The sequence below is a fragment of the Lontra canadensis genome, unplaced genomic scaffold (assembly GCF_010015895.1).
Source record: "Lontra canadensis isolate GAN:19392208 unplaced genomic scaffold, GSC_riverotter_1.0 scaffold1, whole genome shotgun sequence".
In the NCBI taxonomy this organism is placed as follows: Eukaryota; Metazoa; Chordata; class Mammalia; order Carnivora; family Mustelidae; genus Lontra; species Lontra canadensis.
In genome coordinates, this window is record NW_022630995.1 from 93,908 (window position 1) to 114,517 (window position 20,610).

At 40.3% G+C, this 20,610-nt stretch overlaps 1 protein-coding gene across 1 annotated transcript in view; it reads right to left on the reverse strand.

Moving 5' to 3' along the window:
- Positions 1-20,610, reverse strand: part of GPAT3 (glycerol-3-phosphate acyltransferase 3) — a 60,729-nt gene that overhangs the window by 17,704 nt on the left and 22,415 nt on the right. The window contains exon 3 of the mRNA XM_032875883.1: positions 1,209-1,479. Coding sequence (XP_032731774.1) covers positions 1,209-1,479 — 271 coding nt within the window. The remainder of the gene's footprint in view (positions 1-1,208; positions 1,480-20,610) is intronic.

Below are 20,610 nucleotides of genomic sequence, written 5' to 3' on the forward strand. Positions count from 1 at the left end.
TCTATACAGTCAACTTTACTGAAGCTGCATTTCTTTTTTCAGAATAAAAACAGAATAAATGGAAGCTCTAACTATAAGCCTAGAAATGTCTAATACATAAAAGTACAACTATGTTCTTCATGCATACCGAGGGACAGTCCTGCACTTACTCAGAGTAAATGAACACCCCCTCAGTTGGGGAACACTGGCTTAAAGTCCAAGCAAAAGTATATGTGAAAACCTGAATTCCACTTTGTTAGCAGAGCTGAAATCATTTAGAAAAGACACACTGTGCCCCAACTGGCAAACCGGCAATATGGGGAAAAAAAAAAAAAAAAGCCACACAGAAAGAACTTAGAAATGTGCCTCTGCCTATACTTAAGCAATCTCTTCAGTTGTAATAAACCTAAATGAGGCAAGTGTAGGCCACCCTAGGAAGGGTCAAACGGTTCCAAGTCCTATGCCAATTTAAGGGGGCTGAGAGCAAATGCCTGGAAAGCTGTGTCGAGAGGGGGCCAAGGCTATGTCCAGGGAAATTAAGCAAGACCATCCTCAGGAATACTGTGACTCGTGCCTATGCCTATGACCCGCCGTCGCCATGCTGGACACACTCTGGCCACCTGCACTCCGTCCACAGCCCAGCATCACTCTGCTCCTCTGAGGTCTCCACGGTGGCTCCAGTAGACCGCATCAGAAAGGACCCCTCATCGGAGGCGTTCCTGCTCAGAGCCAGAAGGTGACATGGGGGAGCTTTTAATGAGAAAAGTGAATCATGACGGAACTTGGTGGAACAAATTCCGTCCTTTAAATGGCTTTCTCTCCCATGCTAACCACTCTCAGTAATCTTTTCTCTCCTTTTCAACTGTGACCTACTACAGACCAGCGAGGAAAGGCAGTTACAGTTTGGTGGACACTCTGGCGAATGCAAAACCAGAAATCCTCTCTTCTTTTCGCCAACTTCCCTTTGCCGTCTATCCTCTGGTAGTTTATGACCGAAAGAACAAAATGGATCCAGAAGGACATTTATTTGCTTCTGAATACACACCTTCATTTGGGGGAAAAATGTGAAAGAACAGATACTTCGCATGTTCCTGTGGAGTCCCAGTTGGTGTTTTGCAGGTGGGAAGGGGTGAAATCAGTGCCCTAATACTCTCCTGAGGCCATCACATACGTGATTTAAAAAGAAAGCTGAACCAATGATACCGTCAATCACTGGGCAGGAGACATACCTCAGGGGTAGCAGGACACAGTAGCGCACTAGGACGCCCAGCACCCACACCGTGGTGAGCCGCAGACTGATGTACTGGAAATTCATGTTGGTCCTTGTGAGGAGATTCCATGACACCAGCTCCTCTGAGGAGAACCTCTGGGTCACTTCATCTTCCACAATGGCTTCCAAGCCCTTCTTGGAGAAATAAAACGCGTCAGACAGCTCAAAGTCCCTTCCTCGCAGACCAGAGAGCCCTTTTTCCATGGGTGATTCATCTCTTTGGATAATACCTTAAAAGAAAGCATCAGGACATGAGAAAATGCCGTATGACACAGGAACTGAGCAATGGGGCAACTTGGTGCAGAAGACGGTTCAACAAACTTCGTGGGTAACATGAAGCAGATTTCAAAAACAAAACACAAGCAACTGCAGCGGGCAAAGAGGCAGAATCAGTCAATCTGCATAAAACGATCGCTACCCAACGCACTCAGTGCCTTACAAAGAAATCCGGTCCTCGATAGCCCTTTTCTTGTTGCACTGCCTCCCTACACACCATTAGGGAAAGAAGTTACAAAACAAACTCTCTCCAAGCATGGATCTAGGCTGCATAAAAATAAAACCTTCTGTTTTCCCCGATAAAAACCATAACGCCAAAAGCAAGCAAAATGGCAAAAGGTATTTACCACAAATGGCAAACATGGCAAATGCTGATGTTTCTAATATGTACAAATGATTTTCTAAGAAAATCAGTCTCAAGGTCACAAACTGAATTCACAGAAACATTAATAGTTAATAGACCAAAACCTCTTACTAGCAAAGAAATGGGAATTAGACAAAGATTGCCCTTTTACATCATCAAATCAGCAACATTTTTGTTTAGTGATAAAGTTTAATGATACAAGTATTTTCATACTCAATTTGTGTGAACGTGGAACTAGAATTAGTAGCAAGTTTGTCAAAATCCCTTTCACATGAAGAGACTAAAAACACGTTCACTGATGATTCAGTGATTCCGATTTTAGGAATCTAACCCAAGAAAATAATCAAAAATCTAGGCAAAAATATTCACTGTAGCATTTTCCGTTAAAATCGATCCAGACAACATGACACAATGCATCTAATAAATACTGTAGTTAATACCTTAATGTTAAGTGGAAAAGAAAAAAGCAGGATCTGAAACTATAGTTTAACTAACTTTAGGAAATAGATACACATAAAAAAAAAAGGCAAGAAGCCCACATTAAGTGGTTAACTCTGGGCAATATGATTAGATTTTCCTCTTTATGTTGTTATTATCTTTCCCATAAAGAAAATAATTCAAAGATTTTTAAAGTAGCATAAATTTTATAAATTGAAAAAAATGATCACTGCCATCCAGTTCTGACTACTAAATAAGAATCATAGATGAGAGGATCTGTAAATAAAGAGCAGCTATATATACAATGACATAACTGTCCAATCTTTGCTCTGGGGTGTGTTGCAAAGGAATTTACCTCCTAAATTAGAAAAGCTTTTCCTTTTGAGGTGGAGATTAAGATATTAAATTCCCTAAAAGAAGATCCCCTCTGATTTCCTCACTTTCCAATTTACTAAGAAATCAGTGAGGAGAGTGGAAACTGCTGTATTACCTATCCCCTGGAGAACATGTACACGCATCCATAGAAGAAGAGGTGATAATACATCATTTTTTCTGAAGGAAGAGCATCATGGTCTATGAGAAAAGAAAGTAAAGAGGACCTGGAGTCCAGAGTCAAGTTCTGTTTAGGATAGTCACTGGCTCTAAGACTCTGTGTCATTCTCTGGGTCACCTAATTTGGTGTCCTCCTTTATAAAATTGGAGGTGAGAAAATTTTTAGTTTCTTTATAGGGCTAAAGTTTCACGATTTTACTTTTGGGTTTTTTTGGTAGTTTTTGCCTGTTTGTTTTTACCAACATGCAAATCTAATACCTTATCACCATAAGAATTAGAACAAAAAAATAAGCTCTTGAATGATTAGATTATTTTTTTCTGTCATCAAGTCTAAGTGGTTTAACCTTTCCTCACCCTCGGAAAAGGATTTGATTCCCATTAGAGGGTGAACCAGACCGTGTCACTACTGATTTACCCTCTTGCTCTGCGAACAGCAGCAATACCTCTGAGCAGGTTACTCAATCCAAGTCCTGGCCAACATTCAGCGCAAGAGTTTCATTATTTAGCAATAGATAGGGTTTTGTGGGGTTTTTTAAGTCTAGAAGGGGAGGGAAGAACAAATCATTTAGCAAATCTCAGAATGAAATACACTGGAGACAGTGGACAGTCTTTCTAAAAATAAGATTTTTCGGAGGGGTGAGAGATAAGAATGCCAGTTCAAGTTGCACCTCATCATTTAACTGAGCCAGAAGAGAAAAGACATTTCAACAGGGGCCGGCGCCCAGCATCCACCCACCTGATGTGCAATATTCTCTCTGCCCCCGACCTACTTAATTCTGTGTAACTCAAATAAAATAGAACTCAATTTTAGATTTTTGTTAAGCCTCTTTCAAAGGTATGTGGGTGACTTTAATGTCTCTAATCAACAAAGGATTAATTTCCAGAATATATTAAGATATACAAAAAAAAGAAGTAAAAAAAGTATAGATGGCAAACAATTCATAAAAAGAGTAAGCCCCTCCTTGGGGCGCCTGGGTGGCTCAGTGGGTTAAAGCCTCTGCCTTCAGCTCAGGTCATGATCTCAGGGTCCTGGAATCGGGCCCCACATCAGACTCTCTGCTCAGCAGGGAGCCTGCTTCCTCCTCTCTCTCTGCCTGCCTCTCTGCCTACTTGTAATCTCTGTCAAATAAAATAAATAAAATCTTTAAAAAAAAATTTCATAAAACGAACATTTTATATACAACTTTAACATATAAAATAAAAAATCAAAATAATTTGAGGGGTGCCTGGGTGGCTCAGTGGGTTAAAGCCTCTGCCTTCAGCTCAGGTCATGATCCCAGGGTTCTGGGATCGAGACCCGCATCGGGCTCTCTGCTCAGCGGGAATCTGATTCCCCCTCCCCCTCTGCCTGCCTCTCTGCTGACTTGTGATCTCGGTTTGTCAAATAAATAAAATCTTAAAAAAAAAAAAGAGTAAGCCCCCCCTTAATGACTACACATTTTAAAAGATGTTCAACTTCACTATCAGCAGAGAAACACAAACAAAACAAGATACTATTTCATACCAATAAAGACTGAGGAAATTTTAAATTGAGTCCTATCAAGTGCTAGTGAAAATTTGGCCAATTATAACATAACTAGTATAACCATACTGGAAAACAATTAATTTGGAACCATCTAGTAAACGTAAAGATATTCACAGCTGAGACCCAGAGATTCTGCTTCCAGGTATAGCTCAGGAAGATGTTTGTTCAGTAATTTCAAATGTGCAGAAAAGGTGCAACGAAGAGTTCACTTTATCCAGATTTGTGAACTGCCAACATTTTGTCACTTTTGCTTTATTGTGCTAGCCCTAGATGTATAAAATGACACTTTTTTCAAAACCACTTGAGAATAAATTACAGACGTCATGCCCTTTGCCCCTAAATACTTCAGCACTGATTTCCTCAAGACACAAGGTTTTACTTAATCACAATGAAATTGTCAAAATCAAGAAAGTGGACATTACTGCTAAACTAGCATCAAATGTACAGACCTTATTCAAATTTCGACAATGGTCTCAGTAATGGCCTTCATACCACTTTTTTTCTGGCCCAGAATTCAACCAAGGATCATATATTAATTTACATGTCATCTCTGTAGTCTCCTAATTATATGAAAAAGTTACTCGGCCTTTCTTTGTTTTTTAAGACATTGACATTTTAAACTAATAATATGTTATATGTTAACTAACTGAATTTAAATAATAAATAAGGGAAAAAAGACATTGGCATTTTTTAAGAGGACAAGCCATTTACTTTGAAGAATGTTTCTTAATTTGGGTTAGTCTCATGTCCCCTCATGATTAGATGCAGGCTGTATACTCTGGGCAGGAGAACTATGTAAACGATGTGTCCTGCTCCCTAGTCACGTTGGGAACATGTGACTGGTCTATCCCGTGACTGGTGACATTTAACTTTGGTTGGTTTATGGCAGTTAGTTATTACCAGATTTCTCCACTGTAAAGTTACTATCTTTCTCTGCTTGATCAGTAAGTGGAGAATTACTGTCTGCAAGTATGTGTGAAGGAGAGATACCTCAAGACTAAGGAACTATTCTGCTCCTCAAATCCTCACCCAATGACATTAGCAGCTCCGATGATTCTTACCTGAATGAATTGGTACTACACATCTTTTCTTTTAGGAATTTTAAAGATTTTAATTATTTATTGACAGAGAAAGCGAGCCAGAGAGAGAGGGAACACAGGCAGGGAGAGCAGGAAAGGGGGAAGCAGACTCCCTGCTGAGCAGGGCGCTCAATGTGGGGCTGGATCCCAGGACCCCGGGATGACGACATGAGCTGAAGGCAGACACTCAACGACTGAGCCTCCCAGGTGCCCCATGTGTCTTGTCTTCTTTTCAAGATTTTATTTTTCATTTGAGAGAGAAAGAGAGTACAGGGGGAGGGGCCGAGAGAGGAAGAAGCACAGTCCCCACTAAGCAGAGAACCCAAGGCGGGGCTGGCAGGACTCGATCCCAGGATCCCAGAAACATGACCTGAGCAGAAGGTAGATGCCTGACCGGCTAAGACACCCAGGCGCCCCACTGTGTTTCTTTTAAATGGCATTTTCTCACTCCTTCCCCATTTATTATTTCCATTCCATCTTTAAAAGAGCTTTTCCGTTACACTCCATAAGTTCTTATAAAACTACGCAAAAGTAGACATATATAAGAACAATTTGCCACATTGTTTGCAACAGCAATCTCAAGGTACATTAGAGAGATGGATATACAGAAATAGATACAAATATCAAACCATTATGTTGTACACTTAAAACCAATATGCTGTAACTGTACCTCAATAAAAATAAATTTAAAAAAACAAAGGGAAGCTCGTATAAAAAAGAGATGGATACATGAAAAAATGTTCATCATCACTAGCCATCAGGGAGATTCAAATTAAAACCACATTGAGATACCACCTTACACCACTTAGAATGGCCAAAATTAGCAAGACAGGAAACAACATGTGTTGGAGAGGATGTGGAGAAAGGGGAACCCTCTTACACTGTTGGTGGGAATGCAAGTTGGTGCAGCCACTTTGGAAAACAGTGTGGAGATTCCTCAAGAAATTAAAAATAGAGCTTCCCTATGACCCTGCCATTGCACTACTGGGTATTTACCCCAAAGATACAGATGGAGTGAAAATAAGGGCCATCTGTACCCCAATGTTTATAGCAGCAATGGCCATGGTTGCCAAACTGTGGAAAGAACCAAGATGCCCTTCAACGGACGAATGGATAAGGAAGATGTGGTCCATATACACTATGGAGTATTATGCCTCCATCAGAAAGGATGAATACCCAACTGTTGTAGCAACATGGATGGGACTGGAAGAGACTATGTTGAGTGAAATAAGTCAAGCAGAGAGAGTCAATTATCATATGGTTTCACTTATTTGAGGAGCATAACAAATAGCATGGAGGACAAGGGGAGATGGAGAGAAGAAGGGAGTTGGGGGAAATTGGAAGGGGAAGTGAACCATGAGAGACTATGGACTCTGAAAAACAATCTGAGGGTTTTGAAGGGGCGGGGGGTGGGAGGTTGGGGGAACCAGGTGGTGGGTATTGGAGAGGGCACGGATTGCATGGAGCACTGGGTGTGGTACAAAAATAATGAATACTGTTACGCTGAAAAAATAAAAAATTTAAAAAAAAAGAGAGAGATGGATACATCCAGGGCCACATAAGAGCTAAAAGAAATTACCTGGAACATTGACCAACTTAGGTAATTTGCAAACATCATCATGAACAAACGACTGAGAACAATATGTGACGGTGATATTTTTATAGGGCCGGAATAATGCAAAACAATGAGTACTATGTGTTAAGATACGTACATGTATGGGGAACATGAAAATATGCACAAAAATAATAAACATGAAAATCAGAGTAGTAGTTTCAGGGGGGAATCAGGGAACAATACACAGAAGAATTTCATTGTTTCTATAAAGTTTTATTTATTAAACAACTTAGTTTAATAAATAAAACTTTATAGAAACAACAACAAAAGGTTACATGGAACTGACAATTGTTCCTAAGATGAAAATCTCTATCGTCAGAGAACAGTTACCAGCTTAGAAGCTCTTCCATAAGGTACACAAAATCTGAAAGCGGGTATTATTATAAAATTTGACGTCAAAAGAAGCACTGCCCAATACATAATATCACTTCCCTCCCTAACTAGACTGGCCACTGAGGGTCAGACTTACTGATTCAATTTGCCCTAAGCGTACCTTCTGAGAGAAAAAAGAAAGACAAACTTCATTCAGTCAACATACAGTCACTATGATTCAGGCCTCAAAGTAAAGGTTAGAAAGAAAAAGAGGAAGTATTTCTTTTGGCACCAAGAAATGTTCCTAAGTAAACTAAAAGTTTTCAAAATATAGATGTAAATACGTATCAGATTTAACTGGCACAGACACAATTTTTATATCAGCTTTTACCGTCATTAAAGAAACCTAGTTTTATCAGTAACAAATTAGTCCTGATCCTTGAGAGCGATCCACATTTCTGAAACTGATAAAACCCTGACTCTAGGAAGCATTTCCTTTTGTTTCCTAAGTCAGCTTCAAAATAGTAAAGCCATAAACATTTGAACTTTGTCCTCATAACGAATGCTCTGGTGAACCCGACAAGGTCCATGCTTGGATGGAAATAAAATGAGAAAAACTATCTCTAAAAACTATCTCTTTCTACACAAGCTGCCCTGTGCCCTATGCCTTTAGCAAGTCATGGTACATCAATAACACCAGCTATGAAAAGTCTGTTAAAAGAAATGGAGGCTGAAATTTAAAGCATTTCAAATGTAATTAACTCTAAATTAGCTGAGTGAACTCGCAGAATGACGGCTCATTTATAAATCACAGTATTCTCCAGATGTAAATCACGCTTTTTAGGTCAGCCATTAGGGAAAATCAGGGTCCACTACAGATCAAAAGTGTATACAATAGGCTGTATATAGAGGAGCAGATCCTTAACCTGCCAATGGGCTCTATTCCAAAAGTTAGAAGCTCAGAGTTCAAAACACACTCTCTCCTGGAAACTCTGATTGAATTAGTCTGTTTCAGCTCCAAGCCCATCCAGTCATAAGCCCAACTAACCCCAAAACGTAGGTGATCATATAGTAGCAGTCCATGAAATAGAAATCTTCAGCACTGTTTCTACCAGAAATTTTTTAATTAAATCTGGTTTGGAATTGACAAAAATACACTTCCTTGTCCTGCAGTGACTTAAAGGGGATATTTGGGAACTTTCAGGGGTTCTGGTAATGTTCCGTTTCTTGATCAAAATGAGAGGCACATGAGTAAGTTCACTTTGGGGAAAACCATTAAGTTGTACCTTTATAATTTTACACTCTTGCCTATGTGTGTTTAGTTTCAATTTTTAAAAAGTTTACTTGCAAACTGCTGTACAATGTTGCCTATAGGTAATGATCTTGTATTAAGTACTTAAAAATTTGTTAAAAGGGGCCCCTGGGTGGCTCAGTTGGTTAAGCATCTGCCTTCAGGTCCGGTCCTGGGATCGAGCCCCGCCTCCAGCTCTCTGCTCAGCAGGAGGCCTGCGTCTCCCTCTCCCACTCCCCCTGCTTGTATCCTCTCTCTCACTGTCTCTCTCTGCCAAATAAATAAATAAAATCTTTAAAAAAAAGAACTTGTTAAAAGGATAAATCTCATGTTCAGTGTTCTTACCAAATTAAAAAAAGAGAGAGAATCGAAAGAGACAGTATCCATGAATCCCTGTTTCTGTCATTTATCCACTATAGGATTAAATAAATACTTCCATTATTTAAAAAAAAAAAGTTCATATCCCCTTAAGCAAGGGGGCAAGGAGGAGTTTACCTGTGGGAGCACCAACCACTGGTAGTGACGGCCTTTTCCTGGTGTGAGGAGCTCGTGTGAGGGTCTCTGGTCCACCCTGGCCATGCCCCGTGTCCTTCCTGACCCATCAGTGGCTTATAGCAGAGATCAAGGTGAAACAGTTGTAAAGATGAGCTGCTCGGGCCGCAGTGGGGGTGGGGAGAACAGACATACTCACTGTCAAGCTCCAGACGACCAAGACCTACATTCATGCCATCACTGGGCTGTAGTTAAAGACTGGAAGGTCTTTACACAATTGGCACAACTAAGGGCCTGGGACGGATCCCTCAAACCAGGAGTCTCTGTCCTTGTTCTTGTCCATCAGTCATCACACAGATGGAGCAACTACACAGTCACCTGACTGCACAGCTTTCTGGCCCTTTTTTGGTCACATTTTCCACAAAAATTTAGCTGTAATGCTGCAAGGCTACGTTCTAGATATACCATGTGCAGAAAATTCCCAGGGCCATTAGTCAAGTCATAATTTCTAGCACGTAAATTTGACTATGCTTACCTCCCAGAGAATCCTTTGTGTTCCTGATTACCTCTGCTCTCCTTCCTAAGTACTTTTTTTTAAAAATCCTGGTTATTATTATTAACTTAGTTAAGTGTAACAATGGTGTCAGGGTTATATTTAAAACAAAAGTCAGGGGGTGCCTGGGTGGCTCAGTGGGTTGAGCCTCTGCCTCCGGCTCAGGTCATGATCTGAGTCCCACATCAAGCCCTGCATCGGGCTCTGCTCAGCAGGGAGCCTGCTTCCCCCTCTCTCTCTGCCTGCCTCTCTGCCTACTTGTGATCTCTCTCTCTCTGTCAAATAAATAAATAAAAATAAAATCTTTAAAACAAAAGTCAGTTTTTCATGATGTATACACTGAGGTACTTGAAGGTAAAATGGCATGGTATCTAGGATTAGTTTTTTAAAGTGCTTCTATAAAAGGATGCACATTAAGGTGAGAACATGGTGTTTCTGATTGCTTACCTGTATTCTCTAATTTTCTATGTTGCTCACATACTGCATCTGTAATTAAAATTTATCTAAGAAATACTTCCACAGACAAGCTAAAAGAGACTCTTAATGTCAGGGAACAAACTGAGGGTTGCTGGGGGGTAGGGGAGGGAGAGGGTGGCTGGGGGATGGACACTGGGGAGGGTATATGCGGCGGTGAGCGCTGTGAGATGTGTAAGACTGATGACTCACAGACCCATACCCCTGGGCAAATAATACATTAGATGTCAATAAAAAAAAAAAAAAAACCACTTCCACAAAGGATAAACTGAAAAAAGAGGATAGATGATGTAAATTCTTATTGAATTGGGCGGCGAGTACAAGGAGATTAACTGTACTGTTCTTGTTACTTCTTAAAAATGAATGCTATATTTTTAAAAAATCCATTTCAGAAACTCATTTGCAAAGTCAGTTTAGCTGGAAATCAATTTCCTCACCCAAAACCAAAGCATTCGTTCATTTAATCAGTCAGTGAGCCACGACAGAGAGACAGCCAGGCACTAAATAGAACGGATGGAAAGGGAGCTGAACTCAGTGCACGGCTGCACATCAGAAATATCTTTGGAACCTATAAACATACAGCGCCAGGGCCCAGCCCCAGACTGCTCACTAGAACGCCAACTACATTTTAAAAAATACACATGATGGATCAAAAAAAAAAAAAAAATTCAAGGAGATAAGCACAATCCTTTGGGGTTGTAGTTACACATATATGTTCAAAAACACTTTTAACCTAATGACACTCAAGAAAATTAGGTCTTTTCTGCATAACAAAATTTCATATGGGTGATTTTTAATGTTCTTATTTATATATCTACAATGTCTCCTTTTTCGATAAAGTATATTATATTATAGATTGAGAGAAAAGAACTTACAAGTGCTATTTTTTTAAAACCGAAATGACATATAACTAACATACCCCCCCAAATGCCCATCATTTAAAAGGCCCAAACTGCAGAACGCTGAGGAAGACAGGCAGCAGCGGGACGGACTCGCGCATTACTCTGAGTGTACGACTCATTTTGGATCACCAGTTAGCAGTTTCTAATACTGCTAAGCATACACTCGCCTACCCTATGGCTTTCAATCGCCCCGGGTATTGTCCTCTGGCAAAAAACAAGCAAACAGGCTCAGGACAATGGTCACGGGGCTTTATTCCTAAGGGTTAAAAACTGCAAACAACCCAAATGTCAATCAACATGACAACGAATTAAACAAATGATGTATTTCAATAAAGGAATTCCACAGCAATTTAAAAAATTCACTGAGTCGCACAACATGGAAAAATCTCATGAATATGATACTTTGTGGAAAAACAGGCACAAAAGAGCTCATACCCTCTGATTCCATTTATGTGAATTTCAAAAATAGAAAGACTGAAGGATGACGGAAATCGGAAGACAGGTGACAACAGGGTCCAAGGGATGAGTACTACATCTGGGCAGGGACTTGAGAGACTTTTGAGAACTGGGGAACTATGACAGATTCTTCGACAGGTCTATAAATACCCCAAAATACATCTAGCTGAACACTTGATAGCTGTGCATTTTAATATGTGTTAACTGTGCCTCCACTTTTTAAAAATCAGAAACATGTTAAGAGTTGCCACAATTTGTAGCTATGATCCCAATTAGAGGTTTGTTTTTTCCATTAATATTTTTAGATTTCCCATTCTAAACTAGTAGACAACTGACATTTATTGAATGTTTTCTGATGCCAGACTGTGCTCAACCCTTGACACCTACACTTAAATAATCCCCAGAATCCAATGAGGTTTTGTCTGTTACCCCCATTTTACAGATGAGGAAACTAAGGCTCAGTAGGGTTGAGTAACTTTCCCGGGGCCACAAAAACAATAAGAGAACGAGGTTTTGAAGCCAACTCTGCTACTCCAACGCCGATTGCTTCCTCATATCCTAAAGCTTCAAACTCCACATCGCTCTGTCCAGCACCTGCCCTTTGAGAGGCCCCAAAGATATGAGACCTTCCCTTCTCCTCCACGTCAGTCCAGTTCCCCTTGCTAAAAAAAGGAGCTGGGTAACAGTTCTTACCAGTGTCTCTCCTGCCTGTGAGGGAAGGAACGGAACTCTGATCTAGGAGACACTGTGCATGGCTGGCATCTAGCATTAATCTGGAGACGCACTTGTCACTAACTTATTTACACTCCCTCATCCTTCCCGGATCATTGTAACCCACATCACTTTTCTTCTTTTTTTTTTTAACGAGGGCAGGAATCTTTCAGCGCCTGCAACACATCTGATTCGGTCTCTGTACCTTCCCATGCTAAGCCCAACAAAAAGCAGCCACTGGGCAGCAGCCCACTTGACGTTCCTTCCCCAGTTCCGTCGTTCCTCTAGGTCTGAGCAGTCTGAGGCGGCTCTTCTGTCCAACCCAGGGCTCTGTGACCTCAGCGCACGTCCATCCGGCATTGTTGCTCCTCGAGTTCTCCTGAGGCACAATCAGCTGCCCCGTGTACTGCAGGTCAGTCAAGGTTTAGAAAGCATAATCACTCTTGATGTTGCCAAGGTTTTTAGGAAACACCTTCTATCTCTTTTGGTCCCAACAGCCTGTTACACCCTCACCCATGACTCTAGGTTTGAGTTCAAGGTCGCTGAGACAAAGACAGATTGACCATGAAGCCAACACAGTTCATCTTTGATCTCCTCACCTAAACGGCTCCTTCCAAGGTCCCACACCTAATTCTGTATATTTTTTTACCTAAAGAGGATCTCCAAATTGTATAAGCTTCAGGCACCCACAAAACTTGCATTTGCCCTCACCTCTGAGTCATATTGTCATTTTGTTGCTACAAACAACACATCTGGGATAAAGCATTCACCTTGTAAATTAAATCAATTTAGAAGGAGAAATATTCGGGGCACCTGAGTGGCTCAGTCGGTTAAGTGTCTGCCTTCAGCTCAGATCATGATCTCAGGGTCCTGGGATCAAGTCCTCTGTCCAGTTCCTGCTTGCAGGGAGCCTGCTTCTCCCTCTCCTCCCTGCTCGTGCTCTCTCTCTCTCTCACTGTCTCTGTCTCTCAAATAAGTAAATAAACTCTTTTAAAAAAGGTTTTTTTAAATAAAAAAGAAGGATAAAAACTTAAGATGAGAGAACCAAGTTATTACCAGTAAGTATTAGAACACGGGGAGTTCACAGACACACATTAACATCTTTCTGCTTGATTTCACTTACTATTGATAATATATTATCTATTGGATGATCAAATCAGCAATATACTCCTTAGAGGGGTTGCTGTTGGCTAGGCCATCTTTTGGTTGTTGTTTTAAGGTCTGAAGTTTCTTTAATTTTGAAAGTGCAAGATTGAAGAGAAAAACAAAAAAATGTGAATGCAAGCAAAATGAAAAAATTCACTACATAGAAGGTGCACAGGTGTCCCTATAGGAGCAAGACTGCTTTAGAAAAACTAAATTATTACATGCCATATACTAGGTCCATAAAAAGAATAGAGGATAAAATCAGTACAACTCTCATGACTTGTCATGTATATGAAATGTGCTCAAAAGAAATGCTGGCTTAGCATCTCCTTTGATTTCCTAAGAGGTACTCGGTCATGATTGCCTCGTTCAGAAAAAAAAAGAAGCATTAGTTATGAAACTATTCATGCACCCCTGGTCATGTTTCCCCAGTTGGCACATTTAAGAGACATTCAACTTTTTAATTCTATTTCTTTTTTTTTACCATAAAAGGGTAAAGTTTGTTTTAAGTACCTATGTACCCCATCAACTAATCCAATTAATAAAAGTAAAATAAGGGGACACCTGGGTGGCTCAGTGGCTTAAGCCTCTGCCTTTGGCTCAGGTCATGATCTCAGGATCCTGGGATCAAGCCCCACATCGGGACCTAACAGATATATTCAGAACATTTCATCCTAAACTGGCAGAGTACACATTCTTTTCAAGGGCACAAGGAACATTCTCCAGAACATATCACATACTGGATCACAAATCAGGCCTCAACAAGCACAAGAAGTCTGAGATCATGCCATGCATATTTTCTAACCACAATACCATGAAACTAGAAGTCAACCACAAGAAAAAATTTGGAAAGACCATAAGTATACAGAGGTTAAAGAACATCCTACTAAAGAATGAATGGGTTAACAAGGAAATTAAAGAAGAAATTAAAAAAATACATGGAAGCAAATGAAAATGAAAACACAATAGTCCAGAACCTTTGGGATGCAGCAAAGGCAGTCCTAAGAGGGAAGTGTAGCAATACAGACCTTCCTCAAGAAGCAAGAAAAATCTCAAATACATGACCTACCTTACACCTAAAGAAGCTAGAAAAAGAACAACAAATGAAGCCTAAAGCCAGCAGAAGAAGAGCAATTTATAAGGGTTAGATCAGAAATAAATGATATAGAAACTAAAAAAACAACAGAACAGATCAATGAAACCAGGAGCTGGTTCTTTGAAAATATTAATAAAACTGATAAACCCCAAGTCAGACTAATCAAAAAGAAAAGAGGAAGGACCCAAGTAAAATCACAAACAGGAGAGAGAAACAACAAACACCACAGAAATACAAAAATGAACTTCTGGGGCTTCTTCAAGATAAAAAGCTTCTGCACAGCAAAGGAAACAGTCAACAAAACTAAAAGGTAGGAGGTGCCTGGGTGGCTCAATTGATTGGGTGTCTGCCTTCATCTGAGGTCATGGTTCCCCGGGGTCCTGGGATCGAGGCCTACATCAGGCTAACTGCTCAACGGGGAGCCTGCTTCTCCCTCTGCCACTCCCCCCGCTTGTGCACTCTCCTGACAAATAAATAAAATCTTTAAAAAGATAAAAAAACCTGGGGCACCTGGGTGGCTCAGTGGGTTAAGCCTCTGCCTTCGGCTCAGGTCATGATCTCAGGGTCCTGGGATCGAGCCCCGCATCAGGCTCTCTACTCAGCGGGAGCCTGCTTCCTCCTCTCTCTCTGCCTACTTGTGATCTCCCTATCTGTCAAAAAAATAAAATCTTTAAAAAAAAAAATAATAAAATAAATAAATAAATAAATAAAAACCTAACTAAAAAGTAGTCTACAGAGGTGCCTGGGTGGCTCAATTGGTTAAAGCCTCTGCCTTCAGCTCCGGTCATGATCCCAGGGTCCTGGGATTGAGCCCCGCATCAGGCTCTCTGCTCATCAGGGAGCCTGCTTCCTCCTCTCTCTTCCTGCCTCTCTGCCTACTTGTGATCTACATCTGTCAAATAAATAAATAAAATCTTGAAAAAAAAAGGGGGGGGGGAAGTAGGCTACAGAATGGGAGAAGATATTTGCAAATGACATATCTGGTAAAGGGTTACTATCCAAAATCTATAAAGAACTTATCAAACTCAACACCCAAAAAGCAAATAATCCAGTCAAGAAATGCACAGAAGACATGAATGGGAATTTTTCCAAAGACATCCAGATGGCCAATACACACATGAAAAGATACTCAACATCACTCATCATCAGGTAAATGCAGATCAAAACCACAATGAGATACCACCTCACACCAGTCAGAATGGCTAAAATTAACAAGTCAGGAAATGACAGATGCTGGTGAGGATGCGGAGAAAGGGGAACTCTCCTACACTGTTGGTGGGAATGCAAGCTGGTGCAGCCACTCTGGAAAACAGCATGGAGATTCCTCAAAAAGCTGAAAACAGAACTACCCTATGACCCAGCAATCACACTACTGGGTATTTACCCAAAGGATACAAAAATACAGATTTGAATGGCTATATGCACCCCAATGTTTATAGCAGCATTATCAACAATAGCCAAACTATGGAAAGAGCCCAAGTGTCCATCGACTGATGAATGGATAAAGAAAGATGTGGTATATATACACAATGGAATATTACTCCGCCACAAAAAAAGAATGAAATCTTGCCATTTGCAAGGACATGACAGAGCTAGAGAATATTATCCTAAGTGAAATAAATCAAATACCATAAGATTTCATTCACATGTGGACTTTAAGAAACAAAACAAATGAACATAGGAGGAAAAAATGAGAGACAAAACAAGAAACAGACACTTAACTACAGAGGACAAACTTATGGCTACCAGAGGGGAGATGGGGGGGGAGAGCTAAAATAGGTGACAGGTATTAAGGAAGACACTGAGCACAAGGTCGTGTATGTAAATGATGAATCACTAAATTCTACACCTGAAACTACTCTTGCGCTGTATGTTAACTAGCTAGAATTTAAATAAAAATTTGGTATGAATGGATGAATAGGAAAAAAATCAAGTTTTTCAATATACAAACAACAATCCATTAGAAGATAGGATGAAAGAAGCCACTGCATGTGCAATAGCAACCAGAAATATGATTTTAAGAGGAAGTACACAGAACTTATCTGAGAAAAACTTTAAGACATTCCTGAGGGATATAAAAGATCACCTAAACAAATGGAAAGACATAATGTCCTTGTAGAGTCTTACTCAACCTAGATAATGTCAAGCTGCTCTCAGAAAATTTATACATTTTACACAAGTCCAGTAAAAATGAAGAGTCGCATTTCCTCTGGACCATGCACAAGCTGTATCTCAAGATCGTGTGGGAAAACGGCAGGCGAGAATAAGCAGGAAGACTATGAGGAGGAAAAGCAACGAGGATAATAATCCCTACTAGATCGTAAAACAACCTATTACATCTATTAAATCACTAAACAATAATTAAAACAACATGATGGCCATCAGAAAAGTTTTGATTTTAAAATAATTTGGAGAAATATCTCAATCAGAGAAAGACTATTATATGGTTTCACTCATATGTGGGATATAAGAAACAGAGCAGAGATCATAGGGAAGGGAGAGAAAACTGGATGGGAAGTCATCAGAGAGAGAGAAAAACCATGAGAGACACTTACCTATAGGAAAAAAACTGAGGGATGCTGGAGGGGAGGAGAGTGGAGGGGGTGGTAACTGGGTGATGGGCAATCAGGAGGGCACATGATGTGCTGAGCACTGCATGTTATATGCAACTGATAAATCATGGAACACCACATCTGAAACTATGATGTAATATATATTAGCTGGTTGAATTTAAACTAAAACTTTTGGAAAATTCAAAAAAAAAAAAAACATAGGGATAAGTAAGCATAGGGAACAAAATAGAAAGTACAGAAATAGATCCGAACAAACACAGGAAATTAAGGGTGCCCTACAAATCAGTTGTGCACAGATGAACATTTTAACTGGGTTTTTTCACAACTGGATAGCCATCTGGACAAACACACCAGAATAAAAGAATCAAAGATTTAAATATTTTAAAAAACACAAAACTAATCAAAGAAGACATTGGAGAATTCCCTTAAAACTTGGTCGAAGGAAAATCTTTCTGCTAAAAACTCAAAATCCAGACACTATGGAAAGAAAATATTCATAAATTTGACTACATAGAAACAAAAAATCCCTGAATAGTAATAAGCATGATAAGCAAAGAAAAAAATACGAGTCACAAACTGAAGGAAATACCTGTATCTCCTCATAGACAGAAGTTTATCACCTTAATATATGAGAAGTTCCTAGAAATCAAAGTGAAACAGAAAGCTAGGAGAAACATGGGGTACCAGGGTGCTTCAGTTGGTTAAGCATCTGCCTTCGGCTCAGGTCATGGTCTCAGGGTTCTGGGATCAAGCCCCGCACCAGGCTCCCTGCTCGGGGGGAAATCTGCTTCTCCCCTTCTCTGTCCTTCTTCTCCCACCCCTCTTGTGCTCTCTCTGCCACTTTCTCTCAAATAAATACATAAAATCTTAAAAAAAAAAGAAAGAAAGAAAGAAAGAAAGACATCTAGGAGAAACAGAAAAATAGCCAAAAGAAGTGAGTAGATATTCCCCAGGGAAAAGAAATACAAATGTTCCTTAAGCACTTTGGGGAGGGTATGTGCTATGGTGAGTGCTGTGAATGGTGTAAGGCTGATGATTCACAGACCTGTACCCCCAGGGCAAATAATACATTACATGTTAACAAAAAAAAAAAAAAAAAAAAAAGCAAGAAAATTAAACTCTGCAAGCAAAAAAAAAAAAAAGTCCCTTAAGCATGAAACATGTACAAAGTCACTCTTTGTAACAGAAATGCATATTAAGACTACCCTGAGTTTCTACTTCTCACCTACCAGATTGGCACAAATCCAAAACTTGGATAAATTTATGCCTTCGGTGAAGCTGTGGGGAATAAGCACTTGGCACACACTTCTAGTGAAAGTACAAATAGTGCAGGGGCACCTGGGTGGCTCAGTAGGTTAAAGCCTCTGCCTTGGGCTCAGGTCATGATCCCAGGGTCCTGGGATCGAGCCCTGCATCAGGCTCTCTGCTCTGCAGGGAGCCTGCTTCCTCCTCTCTCTCTCTCTCTCTGCCTACTTGTGATCTCTGTCTGTCAAATTAAAAAAAAAAAAAAAAAAGTACAAATAGTGCAAACTAGTAATGAAGGGCATCTAGCAACGCCAATCAAAGTTACAAATGCTCTTTGACAGAACAACACATTTGGGTCAAAAACTGACGTTACATGTTAATTCATGTTAAGATATAATACTGCCCCGTATTTTTTAAAGATTTTATCTGACAGAGAGTGAGAAGGAGCACAAGCACAGAGGGGGGCAGGCAGAGGGAGAGGAAGAAGCAGGCTTCCCGCTGAGCAGGGAACCTGATGGGGTCTCGATCCCAGGACGCTGGGATCATGACCTGAGCCGAAGGCAGACGCTTAACCACTGAGCTCCCCAGGTGCCCCCTGCAGCATACTTGAACAGCACCAGGCCTAGACCTACAGTTACAAAGAACCATTTGCACTCATATAACAAAATTTCTTGCTAAACAAGAAGAAACTTTCTAAATAATCAACAGAAAGGACCACTGGATATAGTTGATTACTATACCTCATCTTCGGTCAAAAACCAGAAACATCTGCATTTTAACAGATGTCTGCACAGCACAAAGAAACACTGCGACAACGAGCAGGACACAGAGGTAGACGGCAGGGGTGGAAGTTATACTATGTGGTCATCAAACTACGTATTTTTAAATAACTACGGTTTTGGCACCATGTGAACATATTACTTATGCAAAAAAACTAAAATATTTTTTCAAGATGTATAAACTGAAATTTAAAACACTCACACAAACGCTTGCAGACACGAAGCCTGCGTGTTCATCGGCTAGCTGTCCCAGAATCACATCATCTGATGGCTCAGCGAGTCCTCAAAATTGCAAAGACGAAACAAAGTGAAACTTGACGGTGACCACTTCCCACATAACCAGTGCCACCTCTGCATTTCGAACCTTACCCCAAAATACTTAATTTCTAGGTTAGCTTTAGAAGTCCCTGACAATGCCCTACCTCACATGTGTACACACGCGTGGAAAAGCACACTTTACAGAGAAGGCATCCAAAGGCTTTATTTCTCAGAAGGAGTTGGTAGATGATATCTATTATTCTTGCGAGAAAAACAGAGCACAAAAGAGTATTGGTGGGCAGAGGAATGAGGAGAAAGAAAATATCGAGTTAGAACTCACTCTTCCCTCAGTTTCCATTCCCTCTGCTCTTATTTTCTTCCCTGGTTGATTCTCGTCTCATTCGTTTATCTTCTCCTGTCCTTTTCCTATGAATTTTTCTCTAGTGTTTGTAAATGTCTTTCACTCTGTGAGTTCACTAAAGCCACCATTTCAACTTTCACCCGCCGAAAATAACTTTGCACCTGTAGCCTGACTTCTTCGCCAAGGCTCACACTTTATATGGCTGCCAGGACATTCCATCTCTCCACCAACCCACTGCTCATGCTCTACAGGCCCCATGAGATGTAGAAAGATTTATCATGCAAATAGATGTCCAAAGAAAGCCCAGGTAGCAATATTCATATTCAAAAGAAAGACTATAACAAGAAACAAAGAAGGACACTACATGATAATCAAGGAGACAATCCAACAAGATGTAATAATTGTGAATATTTATGCACCCAACATGGGAGGACCCAAATACATAAAACAGTTAAAAACAAACATAAAGCACCTAATCAGCAGTCATACAGTAACAGCAGAGGACTTGAGCACCCCACTTACGTCAGTGGCCAGATCACCCAAAGAGAAAATCAACAAGGAAACAATGGCTCTCCATCTGCACTGGATAGACTTAATAATAGGTATATTCAGAACATTCCATCCTAATACAGCGGAAAACACTTTGTCTTCAAGTGTACGTGGAACATTCTTCGTATTAGGCCACAAAACAAGTCTCCACAAGCGTAAAAAGGTCGAAGTCATGCAATGCATCCTTTCTGACCACAATGCTATTAAAGCAGAAGTCAACCATGAGGAAAACTCTGGAAAGACCACAGATACATGGAGGTTAAACATCTGCTACTACACAGTGACCAAGTCAACCGGGAAATCAGAGAGGAAAC